The sequence below is a fragment of the Solea solea genome, chromosome 8, assembly GCF_958295425.1.
Source record: "Solea solea chromosome 8, fSolSol10.1, whole genome shotgun sequence".
NCBI classification, from domain to species: domain Eukaryota; kingdom Metazoa; phylum Chordata; class Actinopteri; order Pleuronectiformes; family Soleidae; genus Solea; species Solea solea.
This window is the reverse complement of record NC_081141.1, coordinates 2,041,855-2,068,033: the sequence shown is the minus strand read 5'-3', so window position 1 is coordinate 2,068,033 and position 26,179 is coordinate 2,041,855. Positions and strand designations below refer to the sequence as shown.

General features: G+C 44.5%; 2 protein-coding genes across 2 annotated transcripts; both read right to left on the bottom strand.

Annotated features, from left to right (window-relative positions):
• Positions 1–1,437: 1,437 nt before the first annotated feature.
• On the bottom strand, positions 1,438–23,197 carry grk5l (G protein-coupled receptor kinase 5 like). The gene is made up of 16 exons (XM_058635868.1): positions 22,622–23,197; positions 9,691–9,786; positions 9,494–9,606; positions 7,510–7,587; positions 7,222–7,319; positions 6,962–7,054; positions 5,035–5,098; positions 4,796–4,936; positions 4,532–4,722; positions 4,382–4,419; positions 4,209–4,298; positions 3,915–4,123; positions 3,690–3,827; positions 3,445–3,582; positions 3,199–3,330; positions 1,438–3,097 (listed from the first exon to the last, which is right to left on the bottom strand). Exons 1-16 carry the CDS (start codon positions 22,671–22,673, stop codon positions 3,014–3,016), a joined length of 1,755 nt encoding a protein of 584 aa, XP_058491851.1. The 5' UTR covers positions 22,674–23,197; the 3' UTR covers positions 1,438–3,013.
• Positions 23,198–24,132: 935 nt separating this feature from the next.
• lsm1 (LSM1, U6 small nuclear RNA associated) lies at positions 24,133–25,891 on the bottom strand. Its single transcript, XM_058636090.1, has 4 exons — positions 25,560–25,891; positions 25,346–25,414; positions 25,121–25,236; positions 24,133–24,316 (listed from the first exon to the last, which is right to left on the bottom strand). Exons 1-4 carry the CDS (start codon positions 25,603–25,605, stop codon positions 24,146–24,148), a joined length of 402 nt encoding a protein of 133 aa, XP_058492073.1. The 5' UTR covers positions 25,606–25,891; the 3' UTR covers positions 24,133–24,145.
• Between the last annotated feature and the right edge of the window lie 288 nt (positions 25,892–26,179).

Below are 26,179 nucleotides of genomic sequence, written 5' to 3'. Positions count from 1 at the left end.
AGGGACGACTCAGAGAAAACAGAATCAGATTAATGAACGACAAAGACGGAAGTCTCCTTCACCTGTGACCTCACGTCCCTTATCCACGAGGCCCTCTGTCCTTCTACAGCCTTATTTACAGTAATACAGAGACACAGAGGGACACGAGGATACAAATCTGTCCTAAAATACAGAAACAAATCTACTGAATATTTTCTGCAGTTGCTTTTTATGTTATTTCCTTTCCTTTGTTTCCGCACACACGTGTTACAACCCCAGGGCCGATACCTTCATTGTCCTTGTGTGTCTGTGTCCACATGTGTGTGAGTGGACTGGTCCTGACCTGATCGTCCCAGCTGCAGTGGACGTCCCTGAACCATTCACAGCCAAACATTTGTTTTTAATACACCTTTTAAAATGGTTGGTTTGGTGCAGGGGTCTCCAGGCTTTTATTCTTCGGAGAGCGACTTTGACAAAATGAAAATGGCCATAACATTTATTCTCATCAGTTATTGTATTTATTTATTTCAACCCAGACAAACTGAAAAAGCGAAAATAATATTGATGTCCTCAACTCACATTTTGCAATAAACACAACACTAATAGTATCTAATTCAGCTTCATGTGCATTTTGTATTTCTGTACGCATTTCTTTCTACTTTATCTCACACACTATTGAATTTAAATATAAATGCTGTCATAACTGAACAACGCAATCACAAATACACCAACATTTGGTCTTATTGACCTTTAATCTAGTTATTATTTGCCCACATGTCTCTGTGTCACTTCACAGCAGTATCCGTATGCACAGCTGTCTGTATGTTGTTCCCAACCTCAGTTTCTCCTGAGTTGAGAAATATCTTCGTTCTTTTCTTTGTTACGTGGCCACCAGTGACACTTGGTCCGAGTCTTGAAACTGCAACGCTAATTCCGCACTCTTTAGACCCGCTCATAGGGGGGCGGGACCTTATTCCTAGAATGTAAACAGTGTCCGCCATCTTTGCTAACAGTTACGCTAACAGGACCAAAGAAAAGAAGGAAACTGAGGGTGGGAACCACAATTGTTCAAAAATACTACCCCTATTCTAGTAATACAAAGCTAAATGCAAATCAGTGAAGTATTCCTTTAATTATTGTTAACTTGATGAGTTTCATTATTCAAACCTTTGGCGAGCTACATGGAGGACTGGGAGCTAACAAGCTACTTGTCAGAGACCCCTGGTTTAGTGTGTTTTTGTATTAAAATATAACTTCAGTAAATATATAAAATGGTTTGTGCAGTGGTTAGCGCTCTTTGCTTTCAAGCCCCGGTTGGAACAAGGGTCTTTCTGCCTGGAGTTAGCGTGTTCTCCCCGTGTGAGCAAGACATTGACAACGTACATGTAATGTAGTGGTGAAGAGGGACATGTCCCGCGGTCACATGGACAAAGAGAGACACACGAACTGTGAACAGAGTCAAACTACAGCACAGAGTTTATTGGGACTTGAAGAACACAGTGGGTTTGGCTTTCACATGCACTCAGCACTTTTGTACATCACAATAAGAAGGAAGAAGTCCCTCGTTTCATCTTTGACCTCCTTCACCTCCAAGCTGTCCCCGTCTGTGTTTGTGTGTGGACATCGTCTGTGAGATCATGCTAACAAGGAGGCACTTCAGTCTGATTCAGATCATTTTTCTCTACAAGTAAACACGCAGAAAAACCAAGCTTGCATGAGACTGTAAAAATAAAAAAAGGTTGATGGGATTGTGATTGATGCACGGAGCAGCTTTCAGTAACTCAGCTGAGGGAAATGGAAGTGGAAGAAGAGACTGAACTCTGTTTGGATCCCTGGTGTCTTCTTTCCTCTGCTGCTCTGATGTCAATGAACTGGACCAAATAAATAACATCGGGACAGAATCGAGTTTAAAATCTGTCTTCTTTCAATGCAGTTAAAAACAAAAAGGAGGAGGAAGACCCTTTAGAGCTGTGAGGAGAAACATTCCCGTACACTTGACAGCAAGAACACTTAAGATAGAAAAGAACAAGCACGCGAGAAGATCAATACAACAACGTGTCTTAAAAAGCAGAGGTAACATCGTCACAGCATGACATGATTTGAAATTGTGCAAATAGTTAAGTGAGGCTGAGTGCACGTGTTCCTCTCCACTCCACTGTCTCTGTGCAGGAGAATCATTCGCCCCTCAAACGTCACAAAATGTCAAACCGAGAAAGACGTTTATAATCCTAACAACAGTGGAATGAGGTATGAAGAAGCCAAAGGGATACAGCAGCCGTCCAGAGCTGACACGCGTCCATGCAATGAAAACACAGCACTATTCTCACTATTCTGTGTGTGTGTGTGTGTGTGTGTGTGTGTGTGTGTGCTTTAAGCAAAATGATATGTGCGCAGGCTCATATTTAGAGAGAGGACAGGAAGTGGATCGACAGCGAGAAACCTTCAAACACCAGGGAGTCAGAACTAAACTGCAGTCTTTGGCCCTAAAGTACATCACGTGTGGAGGTTGCGGAGGTGCGACGCGTCGTGAATGTTTACGGAGTGATCTGAGGTACGAGAGGTAAGAGTGAGTGAGGGTGTGACGTGTACGTGACGCCGCGCAGGTGCAGCTTACAGAGATGACGGACAGATACTGGGACGACAGAGTAAAGCACTGGCAATGAGTGGAGAGAAAAGAAAACACAAAAAAATTCACTAAGACCCCGTTTTCTATTCCCTGTGGTGGTCTTTATTATACAGTGGATCCCCTGAATATTAGCTTGTTTTCTATCTTTCCCCGTGGCTCTGTTCTACAGTCCAACAATCCTGAGGGTGACTTTAGTTTTGTCCAAATATTTCTAAACGTCTCTGCGACGTTGACCATTCCATTACTAATGCCCGGGGTCTCGGGGCCCGGTCGCCATTTAGGCTTTTAGACAGGCTGTCTCCAGCTGCTGCTCCGGACCCTCGGAGGTGGACCAATCAGCAGCAGGGAAGCCCCCTCGGAGCTCCTTCTTCCCTTTGTGTGCGTGGCTCCCTCACTGCCATTGTGCCACTAGGGGGCAGAGTTGGTCATGGAGTCCACCGAGTTCACACTGGAAGACTGCACGCGGCTGTGGGAGATCGGCACCTCGGGGTGCTGCCACAGAGACAACAAGAACAAGAACAAGAACAAGAGAGAGGTTGCTACGAGTGAATCTGTGACTCCTCTGTGGGAGCAGACTGTGTTTTCATACTTACATGCCTCCTAAAGATCCTGTCCAACAGGCTGCGCCGGGGCGGCTCCGGAGGCTGATTCCAGTCAAGGTCTGGTGGTCTCGACCCCTGAGGTCCAAACACATTCAAATCTCGGAAACATTCAGTCTCTATCATCTAGAGGAGAGGAGAGGAGAGCGGTAAATAAGAGCTTCCAGCAGTTACACAAACTGCACCCAGCGTTTAAACAAGTCTTATTAAGTGCACACACACACACACACTCACACTTACCTCGTTCTGCCATGGGATGGAAACACTGCCTGTGGCAAATTTGGAGTAGAAGTCATTGTCAGTTTGGTCCAAATTCACTCCCTTGACTGTGGAGAACTGCTCTATGTCCAGAACGTCCTTACAGTACACGGCCCGAGGCTGGGAGAGGACAAGGACCGCGACCAAAGAGAAGAACACAAGACGAGTTCTTTGACAAGTTCCTGACTCTAGATTTTTATCAGTGGGGTGTGTAAAGTTTTACTCACATCAGGCACAAAGGGAGGCTCCACCATTCCAGCCTCCAGCCTCTTGAAGTTGATGTTTTTGAAGAAGGGGTGGACCTTGGCACAGGCCGCTCCGTCGGCCTGACACCCCAGCCTCTGCTTGGGGTCTTTGGTCAGCAGCTGGTCGAGCAGAAGCACGCGTCATTCATTTCATTTTCATGAACACGATTCATCCATTCATTCCACATCTTGGCCTTTAAGTCTCACCATTCTACAGATGGCCTTGGTGTCCTCTGTGAACTTGTCGCTGTACTCCTCCTCCTCCTCCTGCACCCTCCTCTCCACCTCCTCCCGCTTCACACGCTCTTTGCGGGCGCGGAAGGGAGATCGCCCGGCGGTCATCTCGTACACGAGGCAGCCCAGCCCCCACCAGTCCGGACTCATGCCGTATTTCTCATTGTTTATCACCTCTGGAGCTGAAGAGCAAACGAGGTTATTGTTTGAAGGTGAAAACAAAATAAAAATAAAGGTAAATGAATCATTGGCGGCTGCGTCTCTTACCCATGTAACCCACAGTGCCCACCCGGCCTCTGATCGGCTCTCCTTCAGGCACTTTGATGGCCAGCCCCAGATCAGAGATACGGATGTGTCCTGTAACAGTGATGAGTTTGACATATTTATTCAAAGTTTAGTGGCTACTGCTACTCGCTGCCATTCAAGCATTCAAAACTCACCATTGTCGTCCAAGAGGATATTCTCTGGTTTCAGATCCCTAAAAACATTAAAAGAACACGTTAAAGAAAGCAGAAACAGTCGCTGTGGAAACATAATACAGAAAATAACATATTATAAGACATATGCATACATACAGTACGCAGTGCTACCTGTAGACAATACATGCCCTGTGCAGGTGCTCCAGCCCACAGCAGATCTGAGCAGCATAAAACTGGACCCTGTCTTTGTCAAAGCCCGGAGTTCCCATGTTGTAAATGTGAAACTTGAGGTCTCCGCCGTTCATGATGGTCAGCACCAGACACAGAGCGTCTTTGGTCTCATATGCGTACGCTAAACTCACCTGGAGGACGACATGAACACACGGTCAGACAGCAGCGCGGTGAAAGCGTGCGCGACCCTTTCGTTTTACTCACCACAAATCTACTGTTGACTTTCTCTAAGATCTGCTTCTCGTTCAGTGCCATGGACTCTCCTTTCCTCTTCTTGATCCGCTTCTTCTCCAGCTTCTTGCAGGCGTACATCTTCCCCGTGGCTCTGACCTGACAGGCGCACACCTGAGAGGGAACAACAACGACGGCGACGACTCTAATTCAATCCGCAGCGCTTACAAACTTACGTCGACGAGTGACCGACAACAACGCGCGTCTCTTACCTCTCCGAATCCCCCCTTCCCCAGGACGCGGTACTGCCTGAACGTGTCCTTAGTGATCGGTTGCCTGACGGAACACAGACACAGCAAAAACCCATTAATAGACGCTCATATAATATTGATCATGACAGAGATATTATCTGCAGAACTCAATATCATCCCGAGTCTGTTTCCTGTACAGGGCGCGGCCTCTTGGACGCACTTTCCCTTTATGAGAGGCTGCTGTTTCCTTCTAACGAGCTTTTACATGCACTTTGCATGATGTGCTTCCTCTTCGAGGCGCCACACTTTTGTGAAGAGGTCAGTGGCTCTTTTGTGTTATATTATATTATTTTATCATGCAAAAAGGGGGTGTGGGGTAATAGAGTTCACAGCAGTTTATGGTCTGTTGGTTCTCTGTCGCTTCTGCCTGAGGAGGAACGTTCTCCATCATTTCTATTTACTTCTACTTACTTACTTATCTTAAGAAAAACATTTAACATACACGTGTATACATTATAGATGCGTTATGTATTTATATGTACGCGTACACACTCGTACACTTAGCAGAAAATGGAAACATAATAACATTTATTAGTCATTAGAGTTTATTAGTGAGATGGAGCTCCCTCCCCTCAGGGAGAAGCGAAAGGCCATCAAGTGCAGAACCAACACACTCAAACACTGCTGTGAGCTCTGTCACCACACCCATTTTATTTTCATACACATTTCCCTTTTAAAATACTGTGACTGTACAACGTAACGCAGACACACACTCCTCATAGAACTACAATGGCCTTCAAATACTAAACAGGATGAAAATTCTCTTTCTTGCCTCTCTCCAGTCTTTCACTTTCTGTTTATGTGGATGAAGTCATTCTTCCTTGTTTCCGCTTCACACCGTAAAAACCACGTCCGTTTGGACTGCTGCTGAACTGGCACTGCTTCAAATCACCACTCGCAGACTAAAATGCTGCTAATATGATGATATAGCTACGACGGAGGATTAGGGCCTTAATTCTAAGTCTTAATTTACGAGAATAAAGTCGTACATTTACAAGATTAAAGTTGTAAATTTACAAGAATAAAGTCGTAAATTGACAAGAATATAGTTGTACATTTACAAGAATAAAGTCGTAAATTTACTAGAATAGTCGCAAATTTACAAGAATATAGTTATAAATTTATGAGATTAAAGTCGGAAATTTACAAGAATAAAGTCGTACATTTACAAGATTAAAGCTGTAAATTTACAAGAATAAAGTTGCAAATTTACAAGAATAAAGTCAGAAATTGACAAGAACATAGTTGTACATTTACAAGATAAAGGCATAAATTTACGAGAATAAAGTTGCAAATTTATGAGAATATAGTCTTAAATTTACAACAATATAGTTGTAAATTTACAACAATATAGTTGTAAATTTACAGGATTAAAGTTGTAAATTTACAAGAATATAGTTGTAAATTAAACAAGATTAAAGTCATAAATTTACGAGAATAAATTCGTAAATTTATGAGAATGAAGTTGCAAATTTACGACAATATAGTTGTAAATTTACAAGATGAAAGTTGTAAATTTACGAGAATATAGTTGTAGATTTACAAGAATATAGTCATAAATTTACAAGATTAAAGTCGTAAATTTACAAGATTAAAGTCGTAAATTTACAAGAATAAAGTCATAAATTTACGAGAATAGTTGTAATATTCTAACCTGTTGTTTTAGAAGAGGAGAGTTGTTAAAATGAGGGCCGTGGAGCATTTTGTGGAATTGTACTTTAGAATAGGTTCACAAACAAGGAGATACTTCATCTTTTGGCACATCAGCATCGCATTGTCATAAGTATCAGGACTTTAAAAAGTATAACGGGAAATAGCTGGAACTGGTCGAACACAGTGTAGTGCTGTAGAATAGAATGTAAAATACAAAAGAAACGTTTCGTCCCACCTCTCGAGTATCTTCCACTGCAGGAGTCGGTCAAAGTACATGGAGTTCTGGAAGTCTTTGAATGGACCCTCACTCAGGTAGTCATGGACGGCCCTGCTCAGAAACACAGTGTAGGGGCAGGGGAGTGTTGAGGAGACAGGTGAGTGTTGAGGAGACAGGTGAGTGTTGAGCAGACAGGTGAGTGTTGAGGAGACAGGTGAGTGTTGAGCAGACAGGCGAGTGTTGAGCAGGTGAGAGGGGGATGAAGAGAGGGAACTCACTTGAAGCAGTTGCTGAAGATCTCCTTACATGGACTGAGCTGCAGGTTTTCTCTGCACTCGTCTGCAAAAACCTCGGCGATGTCGACCCGCTGAGGCGACTACGTCATCGACACACGTCAACAGTGACATACGCACAGAAATCACACAAATACATTACTTTTTATTACACACGCGTCAAACCAAAGAGAAACATTCATAAAGCACACATCAGTCAAACTGCATGCTGTAAATCACCATCGTCACGGGTTAATGATGAAACAACACATACACAGTATGAATGAAACCTACTTGTTTGGAGAGAAAGGTCTTAATGATCTGGTCCCCTCGGCTTTTTCTTTTTTCATTAGGTGTCACCTCGTAGTCTTCCTGAAACACAAAAGAACTCCAGTGTCATTAACCTTCAAGATGATCCGTCACAGTTAATCTCATCAGCATCATTGAGTCAATAAGCATGTTTGTCCGTCAAACACCAGGCTCCAGATTGTGTTGTTGTGTTTGTAGAAAAGATTGAAAATACACAGAATAAACATGAGCAGCAGAAACCAGACAAACGTGTAACATGCAGTTAAATGACATTTGATCCTTTATCTACTATTATTATTATTATTACATATTCATAAAACCCATCATGACACAGCTATAAACAACAGGAAATTGAAAGATTCAAGTGAAGGATGTAAGTTAAGATGAATGACAGTCAACAGAACGTACACACACACACACACACAGTGTGTCACTCTCACAGAAACATGTGCTACTCTTGGCTCAGTGTGTGAACATATGAAGCTGTGACACACAAACACTCACTGAACATCCTGCACAAGCAACAGTGTTACACGGTGCTGTGAGGGATTTTGTAGCCAGTACAGAACTTTTCACAAGGAGGAGGAAAGGGAGGAAGGAGAGGAAAGGGAAGGGAAGGAAAGGGGAGGAAACATGGCACCCAAGCACACTGACCCAGCGGTGGCCATTTCTCAACATGGTCCTGTGTTGCCTGGCAACCGCACAGTAAACACGGCGGGATTCCATGAGGTCCTGGAGTGTCATACTGTGTCACACTGTGTCATGCCAGTGTCACCGGCTTTCCACTACAAAACACACACACACACACACTCTCATGTGTCCATACAATACACACTCACATAAACCCAGAGCTGAAGGAAAAACAGGCTTTAAAAAGCCACAGCGTCCACAGCGTCCACAGTGTCCACAGCGTCCACAGTGTCCCTGACACAGGACTGGACTGCTTCTCAGAACAAAGCCCCAAGTTCTGAGGTATATACATACATACATATATGTATGTATATATATATGTATATGTATATATATATGTATATATACGTGTATATATATATATATGTGTTGGGATTAGAGGGGGGGCGGGGTGGGAAACAATGCCGTCCTTTCTCTCCTGTCACATGACCACAAATAAATTCTAGGCATAGATGAAGACTAAAATATGTCCTGTGTGAGGTTTTCTGTCTAGACGCTCACAGAGAGAGAAACTGGGGGGAAACAACAAGCTGGGTGGAGGTGTAGGTGTGGTCTGGGTGGAGGTGGATGGGGGTGTGGTCTGGGTGGAGGTGGATGGGGGTGTGGTCTGGGTGGTTGAATAATCACTACTCGGTGTAATTGTCTGCTCTTGACCCAGCAGCAGGTTGGATTCAGGCCATGTGTCTTAATCAAAGTGAGTGCACTGAAGAAGATGGATGTGTGTGTGTGTGTGTGTGTGTGTGTGTGTGCTCAGTCTGAAGTCCAGACATTTCCCTTTAATTGTCCGAAATGTCCACAAAGGTCTCATCTGATATATTCCATATCTTTTCCTGCCAGCGTTCTCATTTGTCCATGTCCAAGAGAGTCTGTGTGACACAGCAGGACAAACATGAACATGAAGAGACACAAACAGTGTCCTGCGTCCTGTGTCCTGTGTCCTGCTCATGCCAGGGCCCAGTGACGCCCTCCTGCTGCTGTGAATGTGACAAAACTCCCTCTGCATTCATATTATACGTGAATGACAAACTCTGAGGGGAAAGTCCAGACCTGTTTTTGTGACTTTCTCCCAGAATTCCTGTCACACAGGTGATGTCACTCCTCGACACGACGCAGACACTGACCTGTTACTGTGAGCTACTGTTGCTCAGTGTTGTTACATGACATTTAAAACTCATTTTATACATTACATTACAAACACTGGCTAATGCAACATGTGAAGTGTGATTGGACAGTAACTGTTGATGTGGGCGTGGCTGTGCGTGTGTGTGTGTGTGTGTACCATTGCGTCCAGTAGCTGGATGCACCGCTGCAGATTAGATTTGGTCTCACAGTAAAGACGGAAGAGAAGTCTCCCGATGGGCTGTTTCTCGCAGATACAAACATAATCTCTCTCTGCAAACAAAAGAAGAAGAGAAACCACATGTGACACGTGATCAAAAACACTCGTGAGTGGACGACGAGCACAGACACTCGTACCGATGCTGTTTCCCAGCTCAGTGCACTGGCTTATGTGAGGGAAGCGAAGGATCTCCTTCCATTTTTTGCTCCTCCCTTTGCGCTTTCCTCCTCCACCTAAGGAGACAAAGACAAAACAGGAGGCAGAACGGTGAAAATGGAATAATGAAAGAATGGAATTAAGACGATGATGGTGATTAAGATTCACTCAGCAGGTGTGTGTGTGGCCTCAGAGTCTCCGTGTGTGTAATTCGTTTTCCATCCACTGTGTTTATTTTCTTAGTGTCATATATATATATATATATATGTGTGTGTATATATATATATACACATACATATATATATGTATGTGTATATATATACATACATAAGTGAGTCCTTTAAATCCTTGTGTTCAGTGGGGATAGTCTGAGAGCTTCTTGTCTAATGTGAGGGGAACATTTAGAGGCTGTGAGCGGAAGAAGCAAAGACGAGCGGACATCTTTAAGTGATGATCCGGGAATGTGAGAGAGGCTACGACGACGTCACACTGCAACACTTTCCCCATCAATCCTGTGGAATCGCTGCTTCATTTTTAAACCTCCTCTTAAATTCACACAGTTAGTCGGTGACTGAGGGAGCACGGGTGTGTATACAGCATTTATTCCATTGTAACTGCTGAAAAACACACTAATTATGTTCCGTTTATGTTTATGTTGCTTTAAGATTCAGTTCCACAGTTGAGTACATTGTGAAAGATCATTAAGTCGGGTTTTTTTTAGACAACAGTTTCAGCGTGTGTCTTCTGCCGTCCTCAGAACGGTCACCTGATGTTAGGCGGTGACGTGCCTTATCATGGAGGCGTTGGAAATAAAGGAAAACTTACTGTTGTCTTAAAAAAACGAACCAAAAAAACTAACACAAGCTTCAATGTTCATATTTTAAAAGATCAAAACTGACGTTTAAACGTCTAAACTTACGAGTTACTTCCATTAGCATGAGCTCTGCTATTACAACATGACAGTTACCAACTTCTTCTGCTAAATTAAAACAATTTTACTCCCTCCCCCCGTTTTTGGGTAAACTCTGGTTTACAGGGTCCCTTCTGGAGCCTCGTCACCACAGAACAGGAGTGTACATGTCACCACGGGCTAAACACAAAGGATGAATGTATTAATACATCAAGTCAAAATCTCCCCAGGAGGGTTGTTAACTTGTGGCACCTGCTCCTCACCCAACACGCCATAAACAGACCCACTTCCTTATCGGAAGCACCAGTTGTTCCCTGAAAACAGTTCATATGTTCAGTTACGCCGAGGGCCCTCCGCTGTGTGGTCGCCTATTTTAATCCCTTTTATTAAAATCATGACCGAACCACAGCAGCACACAGTGAACAAAGAAGGTCATTCCCCACGAGGCTCAGCAGGCTAAAAAATGAAAGCGCTTTAAAGCCGCCGTACGTCATGTGTGGATGAAAGCGCCCACCACATGGCCTGGCTTTCCTGCCAGGGGTCAACGTCATGTCAAATAATTGTAATAAACAGCAGCTCCACCCAGGAATTCAACTTCTACACAATGCAGAGAAATAATGGAGTTCCTTCTTTTCTCTGCATCTTCATCCTCATCATCATCATCATCATACTAGTGACAGAGGTCATGACCTCCTTCAGGCCCATCAACCCATCTTTGTTTCAGGGTCAAAAAAGGTCACAATCATACAGCTTCATGGGTTTAGACAGACAGACAGACGACTTTATTAATCCCTGTATTAATTAAACAAATCAATCCCAAAATATGGTTTCAAAGCCATTTAAATGTATTATTATTTTTCATTCAGAAGTCGACTTGGAGATAAAAAAGATATGGTGTTCTACTAACGAGCCAAATACAGCGGATTTATCGTGGTTAATAAAACCTTTTATTCTTCACTGTGTGTGTGTGTGTGTGTGTGGGGGAGATGAAAATAGTCACTCGTTCCCACGTCATCCTATTTAATTTGTCCAACTGTAACAAACTCATTTCAGATTTATTCCAGGAAGGAACAGAGAGGAAGTGCAGTGGCGTGTTGCGTCCTTACACAAATACACACAGCCACTCCCACAAACATGCAAATATTATGCATACGCTGTTGTCCGTCTCCACAGGGTGACCCATCGAGGTGCAACCAATCCTTTCCCGTTTGAGTCCCAACGTATTTGTATTTGACATCTCTAACGTCTTTAAGGTGTTAGTTCACAAAAGTAGATAATAACCCATTTAGGCTGCTTTGTTTCCATTATTATGTTCAAACCTTTTTTCAGCACAACCCGGCTGACACTGACACTGGGTTCCTGTTTAAAAACCTGGGCTGTACATAAAGTAAGAATATGCTGGTAAATATCATGCTCTTCTGTTTCTGTCTCTGTGAAACAATCCTGGTCGTCGCTCACACACGAGAGGAAATCTGAAGCCCACCGTGAACGCTGCACACAGGAAGCTGACGCTCTCATGTGTTCCGTGTTCCCTGTGCGGTCGCCGCCCTCTGTTTGTGTTTCTGCTTCATCGCGCTGACACCATGAAAGCAAAAATAAGGTCAGAGAGGGAACGACGTCCGCCTGACCAAACACCTCCTCAACATCTGTGTGTGTGTGTGTTAGTGCACACTGTGTGTCCTCTGTCACCTCTCTCTGCTCATGTCTAACTGAGCCGGCCTGCAGACCCGTAGTCAGTCCTGCAGACCCGCAGCCAGACCTGCAGACCCACGGCCAGTCCTGCAGAACTGTGGGCACTCCTGCAGACCCATGGCCAGTCCTGCAGAACTGTGAGCACTCCTGCAGACCCGTAATCAGTCCTGCAGACCAATGGCCAGTCCTGCAGACCCATGGCCAGTCCTGAAGAACTGTGGGCACTCCTGCAGACCCGTAATCAGTCCTGCAGATCAATGGCCAGTCCTGCAGACCTGTGGCCACTCCTGCAGACCTGCGGCCAGTCCTGCAGACCCGCAGCCTCTCCTGCAGACCCGTGGCCACTCCTGCAGACCCGCAGCCTCCTGCAGGCCCGCAGCCTCTCCTGCAGACCCGTGGCCACTCCTGCAGACCCGCAGCCTCCTGCAGGCCCGCAGCCAGTCCTGCAGACCCGCAGCCTCTCCTGCAGACCCGCGGCCACTCCTGCAGACCAGTACCAACCAGCCAAGCTGATGTTCAGAGTGTTGACGTGCAACAGAACCTGAGCCACTAACAGGTCTGTAGCTGTTTTTCACACAGACGCAGACACACAGTGAGTGACACGGTCACTCCAGGTGTCTACAGGTCTACGTGGACAACCAGCCTGAAACCCCGTCCTGATATTGACTGTATGCAAAGACATTTTCCGCAGTATGTGATGTGAGAGCATGGGCAGAGAGCAGTGCTGTGAATGTGTGAGTGTGCTCTTCTCTACACCTACACTGTGCAAAATGTGAGAAAGACTTTCTTTGATTTCTTTGACGATTCACGCTCATCTTCCTGCAACAAAAAAAATCCACATCCTTCACAAACAACAGACCGTTTCTTTCTGATTATCCAACTCATTCTCACATCACCTCCTCTGTCTGATGTGTTAAATGTGGGCCTCGCTGTTGAGTCACACCGTGGTGGTCTGTGAGGCACAAACACCACCACACTTTATACAAACGCCTTTGTTCTCACAAATATCCCACTTCCTTCTCTCCCACAGTGTCCAGCTGCTCAACCCTTAGTGTGAGATCTGCAGGTGAAGGCCTGGGTTTTTATGTCCCGTGGAAAACAAGCACATTATTCCACAAGGAAGACAAGTGTGCATTGGCACATCCTTTTCCTTAATCACAAGGTCCTGCAGAGAACTTCTTTTGATGACATTTAAACAAAGACACAGGAGCTGCTTGCAAATGAATAGGCTTACATCAAGGTACTTTTTTTTAAATAGTATTTTACAAATAGGAAAATGCAGGCAAATGCAGGCAAATGCAGCCAACAGCACAAAACAAAACAAGGTTTATTATTATTGACCGTGAACTCAAGAGCCATCTTTACGGCCTCACGCCTAAAGGCATTGTCCTCCACTTTTGTCTCTACATGCAAATAACGTGTCAGTTATTGTAGTTTCAGGTTTACTTTCACTGCAAAAAAGTATATTTTTCTCATTTCTAATCAAAATATCTCATCAAACTTAATATAAGACCCAATCACCTAAAGAGTAAGATTTAAGTGAGATAAAGGAGCTTGTTTTCAGACAGTGCAACTTGAATATCACAGTACTCACAGTACAGTGTGGCTATTTTTCTTACACCGCTTAATACGAGTCAGGAACGCTAACTTCAAAATGCCAGTTTCGTATCTAATTACAAGCAGGTGTTGGACTTAAAATCTAGACCAATGTCACAATTATAGAACAAAAACGAGTTAAATACACTTGAAAGGAAAAAAGATGCTACTTTTGGGGGGAAAATACTATTTTTGAGCATCACAAGCTTATTATGGGACACAGAACATCACAATACTAGTCAAATATATATATATATAGCTAAACATGAGTTTTCCCAGCTAATTTCAACAGCACCCTTATCTTGTTAGGCTTATTTCAAGAAATCTTACCAAGAGAATTTTCCCATTTTCCATTGGCAGATATTTTTTGCTTATTACAAGCAATAAATATCTTGTATTCATTTTATTTTGTGCTTATTTTTGGAGTGGCCTTTTTTACCAGTGCAGTGTTGTGTGTGTGTGTGTGTGTGTGCCACAGGAAGGGAAGGGAAACACTGCCCAGCCCCGAGCAGAGGACGAGGACTATAGCAGGAAGACACTCTTTGTTGCCCTGTTCCACCATGATGTCATGTCATGTCCGTCTCTCTGTCCGGCTGCTTTATTACCACAGTCAACGAGGTCTTTTCCTTCTCTCTCTCTCTCGCTTTCTTTCTTTTTGTCATTATAGTTAATAACTTTATCACAATAATGATCTGCCAACACGCTCACAGCAAACATCTGCGGCTTTTATCTGGCAACACTGGGCTATTCTTTCAGTTTCAGGGGGGGGGGGGGGGGGGTCACATGTTAAACCACTTAATGTGTGTGTGTGTGTGTGTTGTGGGGGGGGTCATAAATTTAAAATCAGTCATAGACAATAAAAGGCAGATCTTATCAGCTCTGTGTGTGTGTGTGTGTGTGTGTGGCACTGACAATCACACCCAGATCTAATTATGTACTATATATACATATATATGTATGTATATATCTACGTATATATATATATATATATATACACATATATATGTGTGTGTATATATACATACATATGTATATATATATATATACATATGTATATACTGTGTATATATATATATATATGTATATATACGTACATATATACATATATGCATATATATATATATATATATATATATATATACAAACACAGTATATACAGTATCTGTATCACGTGAAACTAGTTTCGGTTGACTTCCCCATTCTGGAGTGAAACATGTTGCCTGCAGCTACGTTTGCACCAAGCCTCAAGAGGCGAGCCGACACAAGTGCGACGATTCCCCCGTCTTAATGTCCTTGTAATCATTGCGGCTATAAATAGAACGCAGCCCAAGGGCAGGAGCGATGTGTTAATACAAAGTGAGGTGGTCAAACCGGTCCATGACCTCAGCACTGGTGAGCTGTGACAGTTGTTGTGTGTGTGTAGGAAGACACTGTGTGTGTGTGTGTGTGTGTGTGAAAAGTTGCATGCAAAGACAAAAATGTGACAAAAGCAGCAGAAGTCAGGTTACATTTCCTGCCTGGGAAGAATCAGGTGCCACAAATTTCCTGTTCCATAAATATCTGAAATATGGAATGTGTGTGTGTGTGTGTGGGGGGGGGGTGGGGGGGGGGCATTCAATAGACTGAAATTATATAACCACCACCACGCTCGTCCAATCAAAGCACCACACACTGCACGGGGCATGCTGGGTAATACATGGTGTTTGTTCATCCATAAAGATCCAGGAGGACGGAGGAGCATAGTCCACACAAAGCCGGCCATAATAGGACACTCCTACGCCCTGACGCGCTGTTAGTGTGTTTGTTCACCTCCATAAATGTTTTCATAGAGCGGAACATTATGGCAAAGTCATCTGAAATCACTATGAGGGATGAGTTTATCTGCTCTGTGTCTGAGAGCAAACACACAGGAAAGTGCTCGCAGTGACAACAAGACTGATGGGACACATGTGGACAGATAATACTGAACACACACACACACACAGCCATCCCGGAAGTGATAGCGTTGCCCTTCTCAAGCTTTCTTAATCCTCTGAAGCGTGTTCTCCAGTTGCTTCTCATATCAGTGAACACACAAACACAGTCTTTGTCATGTTTGGTCCAGCGCTGACTGTCCTGTTGGACGCTCCGTGCTCTTTTGTCTCTGTAATAACAACAAGCTGCTGTTTTAGCTTGTGAATTGTAGCACAGAAATTGTGTTTTTGCTATATTATACTTCATAAATCCTTCATAAATGCACTGTGAACACATTTAGGAGATCTCAGCCTCAGAGTCATGACCCAGCCTCGGGTAACTGCCCATGTTTTGCATGCGTCGGCACATTTGCATGGACGTGAATGACACGAGTGTCGAGCATCGGCGTCGTTACAGGACAGGAAGCTCGGGAAAGTTACAATATTGATTATTCTTACGTGAAAGCACATGAAATATTCATTGAACGTTCCATTATACAGAGCAGGAAGTCCATCAAGACACAGCACGGTGCTGCATGAGTAATCACCTGTGTGCATCACACGAGGAACGCAGATGTCATCGCTGCATTCCCGGAGTTGTTAAAATGTACATTTTTCTCTCGTCGGCTTCTAATCAACGTCTATATTTCCCAGAATCCCACTCGACAACCCCCAAAGAGCAGGCGTGAGCTTGTTACGTGCACTGCGTATGTGGGTAGAAGCAGCAATAACAATAGAGATAGTAAGAGCCAGAGAGCTGAATTTTTCCACTCAAGAAAAAATGAGTCACACTCCTACTCAAAACACAGCGAGCCTTGTGGTGTTCTGGCCACGCAGAGCCGGGCTTCTCTGCTCCTTCTTCCTCTTCTTCTCAAGCTCGTGATGCTGAAGAATTAGAAAAGCATTCAACCCTCATCTCTGATCTTGTATGTACACAAAATGTCCAAAATCACTTTGATTAAAACACAAAAACATCTACAAGAAGATCAATTTACTTTTAATGACCAATTCCAGTCCTTGAGTTGTGAAAACAACTGCAGTTTTATCTTACGATCCACTCTATGACACACTCGTTTATTTAGGCACAATAGCCGATATTTTATATGTGAATATAAATGTGCACACTGGAAAAAAATTATTCATTCAAAAATCTGTGAAAATTCTCTTGGTAAGATTTCTTGAAATAAGACATTTATATTTAATCCTGACAAGATAAGAGTGATGTTGAAATTAGCTGGGAAAAGCTATATTTTACTGGTATTGTGATTTTGCTTGTGATGCTCAAAAATAGGATTTTCCCGTGAAAAATAGCATCTTTTTTTGTTTCAAGTGTATTTAACTCATTTTTAGTTCTATAATTGTGACACTGGTCTAGATTTAAGTCCAACACCTGCTTGAAATTAGATAAGAAACTGGTCATTTGAAGTTGGCGTTCCTGACTCGTGTTAGGCAGCTTAAGAAAAATGTCAATAAGGCAGATTTGTTGTCTCTACGTCCTGAAACCAGACCATTCGTCTTTTACAAATAACACTGTTTCGTCTGAGCTGTGACTCAAAACAAGACGTTTTCAAGACTTAACAAAGAGATTCAAGACGCTCCTTTACCTCACTCTTTAGGTGATTTTGTCTCATATTAAATGTCATGAGACATTTTGACTGGAAATTGGAAATAAAGAGTCTTTGCAGTGTGTTTGTGTGAGCGGTGTGCGACGCTGCCGACTTCTGCCGACCGCAAAAATCAGATAAAGTTGATGGCTGTGTGAGATAAAACCCCAGCGACGTCACCCGCGATTCGTTTCCTGTGGGAAGCACAAATTTAACGGCAATCCATTCATTCACCGGCTCGGGAGCAGAACAACAGGCGAGTATTTCACTCTGCCGTCTCTCCACAGTCCAAGTGAGCAGCGTTATTATGTCATGGCTCCGTCCTTTCAGGGTAAGGGTCCTGGGGGAGGAGCGCTCCATGCAAGTGTTTTTGTTTGTGTGGGAGTCGCAGAGAAAATGTGTGTGTGTGCGACAGCCGAGACAAAGTGACTGGAGTAAATTTTCCATCGCTATTATGTGACAGTAGGAGGAGGAGGAGCGCACAGCGCAACAAAGGCCCGTGTGTTTGATAGTTGAGGTTGCAGAATTGCACAGGTTACTCGGTTGCTCGGTTATGACGACGACAGCCGCCCGGGCCTGCCAAGACTCGCTGTGGACTGAGACACGTGATGGCAGCTATCAGCCCTCAGCCCTCAGGCCTCAGCCCCCCCCCCCCGCAGCAGCAGCAGCAGCAGCAGCAGCAGCTCGGCTCAAGCCCACACAAGTCGTCCGTACAGACAAATATCTCACAACGTTATCTCTGCTCATCTTGTTCCGTACACAGCGTCTCGTATCGACGAGTCAGCTGACCTGTAATGACAAACCTCCGGAAGGTTGTACTGGGGCAGAAGACAAATGTCAGGGTTGTTTTGGAACACAACACGATCTGATCAGGGCCTGATGCAGAAAACTCGCACAGTGACAGTGTCACGATTCTCCCAATGACTTTTTTATTCCAAATCATTCAATTTCTTATTTTATCACGAGTACAGCTATACTGTGACTCAAGGCAACGTGAGAACTTTTGAGGCAGGGCGGAACAATGAATTGAAATTTCATCAAAATCGCAGTACAGTACAGTATCGCAGGAGACGCACTATTTGTTCAAGCCAAAATGTGTGTCAAAATATCATTTTAGATTAATTATATATATAATATATATATATATAATATATATAATAATATATATTATATTATTTTTACACATCTTATTCCACAGACAGAAGAGAACATCTTCGTTTCTCACAGAGCTGCACAAATATCACAAATGAATCCTTTCTTTAATGAAAACAAGAATAATGATGTAAAATGACCATTCCCTCTGATGTCGCAATCGCATTTCCCGTCAAAATAATCGCAATTAGCTATTTATTCAAAATCGTTCAGCCCCAAATCCCAAGAGGCAAGAGAGTTGGATCACTGCTGTTATTCACTCACAAGTGTCATAATCACTCAACTACATTAATGTCTCATCTATTTTACGTACTTTTGCTGCAGTGTTTCCACATGAGGATCATGGACAGTTTCCATACTGGTGAAAAGCACCCGCGAAGCCATTATAAGCTTCTGCTGCCACCGCGGCGCACTGTAAACAAACCGAGTCATGTGACACATACATGGAGCTCTACGGGCTGTAAACACGTCGATAAATTGTGACTGAAAAGCAACGGTTTTATGTTCCCGTCGCAACCTCAACTCAGCTATTTGGAAAACGTTCTTATGCAACGGCCGTGTCCAAGAAACACGCCGGGCCCAGCTGGAGAGCCAGCGGGCGGCAGAGTGGAATTCAGTTCAGCAGAGGCATCGGAACGCCGCCGTGCTCTTTCCCCCCTTTACTCTCATTCACCTCGACAGCCAATGACGTTCACGCACGAGGCTCGGAATCTTCTACCGCTGCCAGCAAAGACTTGTGAATGGACACACACACACACACACACACACACACACACACACACACACAGAGCAGCAGAGTTCATGTTACATTTATACAAAAGAATTCAGCCCCTCTCCCCGCTCATAAATCTGCAGTATAAAAGCTTCACACCGCTCTCACATGGTTAACACAACAGTGCTGTCGCTGTCAGATGATACTCAGATGACCAACGCTGGAGATCTGGCTGTTTCGTATCTCCCACAGAGACCGGAGGGCGGCTCCGCGGACGGCCGCGGCCCACTCACTTTGTTACGTAAAGATCAATTAGATTAACGAGCTTATGAGCCGCATCTGACTGCTGTTTGACGTGTAATCTCACGGCTGTGTGTCCGTTTGTTTGTTTGGTTCAATCCTCTTTCATAATCCCATCCCATCCACAGGTTTCAGTGTAGTTCCCCGCAGTTTTAACCATCTCTGAGGTCGTTCACATGACGTCAGCTGCAAAAGCCGCTCACACGCGGTCGAATAAAGGCTGTTGCTGCTCGTGGCTTTTTATTTCCACACTTTGACCGCACTCACGTCGCTTCACTGATAACTGAGAGGTGTGTGTGTGTGTGGCCTGCAGTGTACGCTGGTTTGTGCTGCTCTGGGAGTATTTGGACAGAAGAGATGTGCCTCTCAGTGCGGCCGGGGCTCGGGACGCACTCGCATAAACAAACAGGAATAAACACTCTTCATTTGCTCTATTCACATACTCCCACTGTTGCTGGTATGTGACCTAAGATGATCCCCGTGTGTCTGCACCGTCGACGCGGTCAGTTACACCAGCAGCAGAGACACAGGGATGTATCTAAGGATACGAGCAGCAACACCCTCACAACAGCCGGTGACAGTTCAGTGTGCACGCCACAAACAAATGTGAACTTTTGAATCCGTCTCACATGGCTGCGTTTGACGGTCCATTGGTCAAGCTGCTGAGAGAGCGGTGTTTCAGCCGTACGAGGCCTTTTTCCCTCCCGCTCACAGCCACAGGACAGGGACGAGCGCTGATGGAGCAGCTGGGACACAGACAGTCTGTCACGGGTCATTAACACATTCATTAATGAAGCTTAATTCTCATCCGAGCCCTGCCCATCGCGGCACAAACATCCAGGCCGACTCTGGGGTTCGGAGAGCACGTCCGCTTCCTGTTTCGCTTTATTATGCCATTAATTCCCACCAAACACTCTGTGTCCTCTTCCGTGCACTCTGCAAGTCGTCAGGAGATAAATGGCAGGTGCTGCTCTCGCGTCTGTAACTCTGCTGCTGTTTGGCGCCCCATGAAACCTCATGAAACCACATGCTGCATGTGCACACGCGGGGGCGGCTGAGCGCTTGACTCACTGCAAAACTGCAGCACTGGAAATGTAAAGGTGACAGGTCAGGAGGCGTGTTCCACAACTCAAGAGCATTTGTCTTGAATACGGTTCACTGTGTGCTGATGTCATGTTGAAGTTTGAGATCTTCTACTATGAGGAAAGAAAATCACTGAGCATTGCTGCAGTTAGAGGAGGAAATGTGGTGATTTAGTAATCCCTTCCCCTCCTGAGTAACACATGTACGACAGTAATGACGGTTAGAATTTCACTTTGACTGCGGACAAACCTTAAAAGTGAAATTGAAGTGGCTCTTTAAGTCACAGCGACTGACTTCCATTCATACGAGACAATCATGGAGTCAGATTGCATGATGTTTACCTGCAGGCCTTCTTCCTCCTGTCCTCTGCACAACAACACCTATTTATGACACGATACAGATACACCTCCTTATGTTAGGCTGCATCATCTGGCCTTGTCACAGTGTTTCTCTCAGCAGCAGGCCTCACACACACACACTGGTGCATCCCCTCATCCCTGCCTCAGTGTGTGTGTGTCTCTGCATGTCAAATGTTGCGAAAGAGTGCATTCATTTGCAGACAGTGAAAGCGGATGTGGGAGGCAGCCCCCCCCCCCCCCCCCCACTCCACTCCCACACACACACACAACCGCTTCAAATGTGGGAAAATGCATGAGAGCTGTCACAGTGAGAATCAAACAAGCCAGGAGACGTCCAGTGTTAGTGTTGCTGCTGTGTTTGTGTTGCATGTGTGTGGTTTAGCTGCTAAAGAGAGTGAAGTGTCTGCAGCCTGACTACAGCCTGACTAAACCCTTACAACAGCCTGACTAAACCCTTACAACAGCCTGACTACAGCCTCACTAAACCCTTACAACAGCCTGACTACAGCCTGACTAAACCCTTTCTACAGCCTGACTACAGCCTCACTACAGCCTCACACCAGCCTGACTACAGTCTGACTTAACCCTTACAACAGCCTGACTACAGCCAGACTACAGTCTCACTACAGCCTGACTACAGCCTGACTAAACCCTTACAACAGCCTGACTACAGCCTGACTAAACCCTTACTACAGCCTGACTACAGCCTCACACCAGCCTGACTACAGTCTGACTAAACCCTTACAACAGCCTGACTACAGCCAGACTACAGTCTCACTACAGCGTGACTACAGCCTGACTAAACCCTTACAACAGCCTCACTACAGCCAGACTACAGTCTCACTACAGTGTGACTACAGCCTGACTAAACCCTTACAACAGCCTGACTAAACCCTTACAACAGCCTGACTACAGCCTCACTACAGTCTCACTACAGCCAGACTACAGCCTCACAACAGCCAGACTACAGTCTCAATACAGCCTGACTACAGCTTCACAACAGCCTGACTACAGCCAGACTACAGTCTCACTACAGCCTGACTACGGCCTCACACCAGCCTGACTACAGTCTCAATACAGCCTGACTACAGCTTCACAACAGCCTGACTACAGCCTCACTACAGCCAGACTACAGCCTCACACCAGCCTGACTAAACCCTTACAACAGCCTGACTACAGCCAGACTACAGTCTCACTACAGACTCACAACAGCCTGACTACAGTCTCTACCTACAGTTTCACTACAGCCTGACGACAGTCTCACTACATCATGACTACAGCCTCACTACAGCATCTACCTACAGCCTAACTACAGTCTCACAACAGCCTGACTACAGCCTTAAAGCCTGACTACAGCAGCCCATCATCACCATAACTTGCACCTTGTATTTTCTGCATATTGAGCACAGACTGTAACCACAGTCAGACCAGACCAGACCAGACCTACATGGACTCACTCAGTAAGTCTCACTTGTCTGCTTTATGTGTTTGAACTTATATATACAGTATGTTCACTTGTATAGTGTGTGTGTGTGTGTGTGCGTGCACTCACCCTCTCGCGCCTTCAGCAGTACAGTGTTAGCTACTATATTCTCCAGCTCCATCAGAAAAACTAAAAGCAAAGCAGATCAAAATGCAGAGGTTTAAGGTAGATGAGGATCTGCAGTGAGACCAGCGTCTGTCAGTGTTCTTCTTCTTCTTCTTCTTCTTCTTCTTCTTCACTCTGAGTAAATTTCACTCCTATCAAAGTCGTACCAGATAACAGAGGACGTCATGGATCTGGTCATGGATCTGGTCGTGGATCTGGTCGTGGATCTGCTTGCATCGTGAGCTGGACATGGTTCTTGTTGTGGGTTGGAAGTGCGGCGCTGCATTTCTACTCCAGTCCCCCCAGAACCTTTCCATGCGTAATGTCTCCACGACGCACACGATCATCGAGCTGAAGGCACCGACGGGTGACAACAACCGGGGAACCGGCTCCACACCGCGGTACAGACAAGCGGTACAGCGGAGGAGAGGGCGGAGAGGGAGGAGAGGGCGGAGAGGGCAGACGCACCTCAGTCACCAGCTTTACGGTACAGCAGCAGCAGCAGCAGCAGGGGTTGACTAAGTGCAGAGAGACAGGGAGAGAGAGAGAGACAGAGGGTGAGAGCGCGCCCCAGCGTCCCCTCCTCCTCCCTGGTTGGTGCGTAGTCAAAATGGGCGGAGCCTCTGTGTCACAGCTGCGTCAAGAGCTTGAGACACAGAGACACACAAACACAGTGAGAGACAGAGATGGTGAGACACACAGAGACACAAATGATGTATCAGCAGAAGAAAACCAGATGTCTCGGTTTCTTTACCTTTATCCACAGGTGGAAACAAAGTTTCTAGTTATTTTCCTCATTATTGACTCTTATGATGATTTAAAAATGACTTCTGACACAAACTGCACAGAAGAGGTCGCCCTCTGGTGGTCAAACGTCTACACGATGAACAAATGGCAAATCTAGAGTTGTTAATGCTCCTGTGTGTGTGTGTGTGTATAATGTACTTGTTTTCTCTTCTCACCTGTGGTTAAACTACACAACAGAACCAAGTCCAGCTCTGGTTTTGTTAAAGTTTAACATAAATAATGCTGTTATTTTATTATAATAATCAGTTTTTTCTTTCAGGAAACAAGAAAACATACGTTGAATCACGTTGGAAGGATAATTAACATGAGCCCTGTATATAATAATATAAATATAAATATATAAATATAATAATGTGAGGACACCATTTTTCCAAGCAGCTCGTCCATAAAGAAAAAGTAAGCTCTTTAATGAACACAGCATGTCATTCTGTCAAAAGCTCATCCACAAATAAAAAAACATCCACATCATGAGTACAAAGTGCTGCTGTGAAATAATTGCTAAGTTGCCAAAAATAATCATCACATGATTTTATCGCTTTGCTGCGAAACCGAGATCACTTTTCCCCGATTCTTCTTCCGACTCAAATTAAATTGTTACAGTAAAGAGGCTCGACATGATGCAGCCGTGAACACGTAAAACATCAAATAAAATTAGGAGTCCCGAGGAAAACGTCGGTGACGTCAGTATTCGTCCAGATTATCGGCTTTGGGGATGGAGAGGCCTCGGTCCTTCAGGACCTGCATTTTGACTTTCTCTGTCTCCTGTTTGGCTTGTTGCTGTAATCGCTGCTCCTCCAGAATCTCTTCAATGGACACTTGCTGCAGGACAGTGTCGCACGGTTTGTCCACGTCCTTCAGAGACAAAGACCAGAGAGACAAATTCACAAAATATTCTATATATTTTTATATTAAGTCCAATTTAGAGACGAGTCAGAAGAATATCGATCTATTAATATACATAAACAACACGCAAAACGACTGTGTCTGTGCGTCAAAGTGCTCACTGGAGGGCCTCAGCCGGCCGACCACTGGAGGGCCTCAGCCGGCCGACCACTGGAGGGCCTCAGCCGGCCGACCACTGGAGGGCCTCAGCTGACCACCCCTCTTCATGACATCACAACCAGGGACAGGACTACACCACTTTTGTGTGTCAAACGTGAGTATCTACAGATACCAATATTAACCCTCTGATACAGACGTTTTAGAGCATTTATGAACGTATGAAGCTGTTAACACCTTTGTGCCGAGTCATTTCATTTTAGAGCATTTATGAACGTATGAATTTGTGCAGAGTCATTTCCAAAGACAGAATTCTCCAACGGTGTCACAAATCCTGTTCTCTCAAACAGAAGAAATAAACAGCCCAAACATGACTCAGCTAAAATGCTTTTGCAGATTATTATTTACACATTTACAGTGAAGCGTGCGATTATTTAATTCTTGAAATTAATCAGATTTTATCTTTTGATATTTAATCCAATACCAGACTGAGTTCCATCCCTAATCAAAAGTCTTCTAGAAAGGACGACCAAGGTCCAGACATCTTACCACTGACCTGTCTGTCCACTGACCTGTCGCCTGTCTGTCCACTATGCAACTGTGGCGTATCTAGGCAGAATATAATAGAAAGTGATTGATTTGAATTTTCCCACTCACGATCTCTCCCAGCAGGACCACGTTCTCTCCTCTCACGATGAATATTCCTCTGGGAATGTCACCAAACTTCTTCCCCACGTGGATCCGCTCCACTGTCTGATGGAAAACTAAATTGGCTGTGGAAGAAGAAGATGAAGAAGAAGAAGACAATGTGATAGAAACAAAGACTTGAGGTGATATAAGTCACGTGAATGTAAGTGTTGTGAATAAGTGAAAGGTTTGTACCAAACTGATCGATGCTTCTGAGGAAACCGATCAAAGTTCTGCCGTCTCTGAGCAGCACCAGGTGTTTCTCTGCACGCGCACACACAAACACACACACACACAAACAAACATATATATACATAAACATGTAAATACAGAGGCATGTAGCAGCTCGTGTCACACGGTGACACTTTAGATTCGTGTAAAACGATGATAATAAAGCTCGGTTTCTTACTGTCGATGTCGTCGATGAGACTCGCGGTCCCCGGTACGTAGTTCATGTTGCGCTGCTGTTTGTTTACGTCGTGTTTTTCTCTGGAAAAAACGTCGTTTAGCGTCAATGTTTCAAAACATGTTTCTTTGAAGAAAAGGCAGACCGGAAGTGTATTCACACACTTCCTGTCTGCTTTTAATCGTGCGCGCGCTGGACTCCACTTTGACCTTTCCTGTTTGGAACTCGTCTTTAAAAGCTCGCGCTTTCAGAAAATTAATTCAAATTCATTTCACATCGACATAGAGTGAGTTTAATCACTTTCTAAATGGAAAAATACAGTAGATCCATGCCGTTTTTTGATTGGCTCATAGCGTCAATGACGCACATTTGGCGCCAGAGATCGTGAATGAACAGGAGCTTCACTCTAAGAAGAACATTTGGTTTTACAGTCGAGTCAGACACGTCTGTCCACGTTTGACTCACGTCCTCACAGAAGCAAACTAATAACATAACAATAATAATCACAGTGACATATAAAACAGTAGAGCTTCCACAGTATCACAGTTGTATTTGTTGCAAATACAGTTTGAACAGAAAAGGAACGAGACAATATCAGAACAAAGGTTTTCACTTTAAAACAT

Coding starts and splice junctions, on each gene's coding strand:
- grk5l (XM_058635868.1), bottom strand. CDS start 22,673: ATGGAGCTGGAGAATATAGTAGCTAACACTGTACTGCTGAAGGCGCGA. Junction 4,723..4,795: donor AAGTCAACAGTAGATTTGTG/GTGAGTAAAACG, acceptor GTCGTCCTCCAG/GTGAGTTTAGCGTACGCATA. Junction 3,331..3,444: donor CCATCCCATGGCAGAACGAG/GTAAGTGTGAGT, acceptor CCTCTCCTCTAG/ATGATAGAGACTGAATGTTT.
- lsm1 (XM_058636090.1), bottom strand. CDS start 25,605: ATGAACTACGTACCGGGGACCGCGAGTCTCATCGACGACATCGACA. Junction 25,237..25,345: donor CAGAAGCATCGATCAGTTTG/GTACAAACCTTT, acceptor CTTCTTCCACAG/CCAATTTAGTTTTCCATCAG. Junction 24,317..25,120: donor TGGTCCTGCTGGGAGAGATC/GTGAGTGGGAAA, acceptor TTGTCTCTGAAG/GACGTGGACAAACCGTGCGA.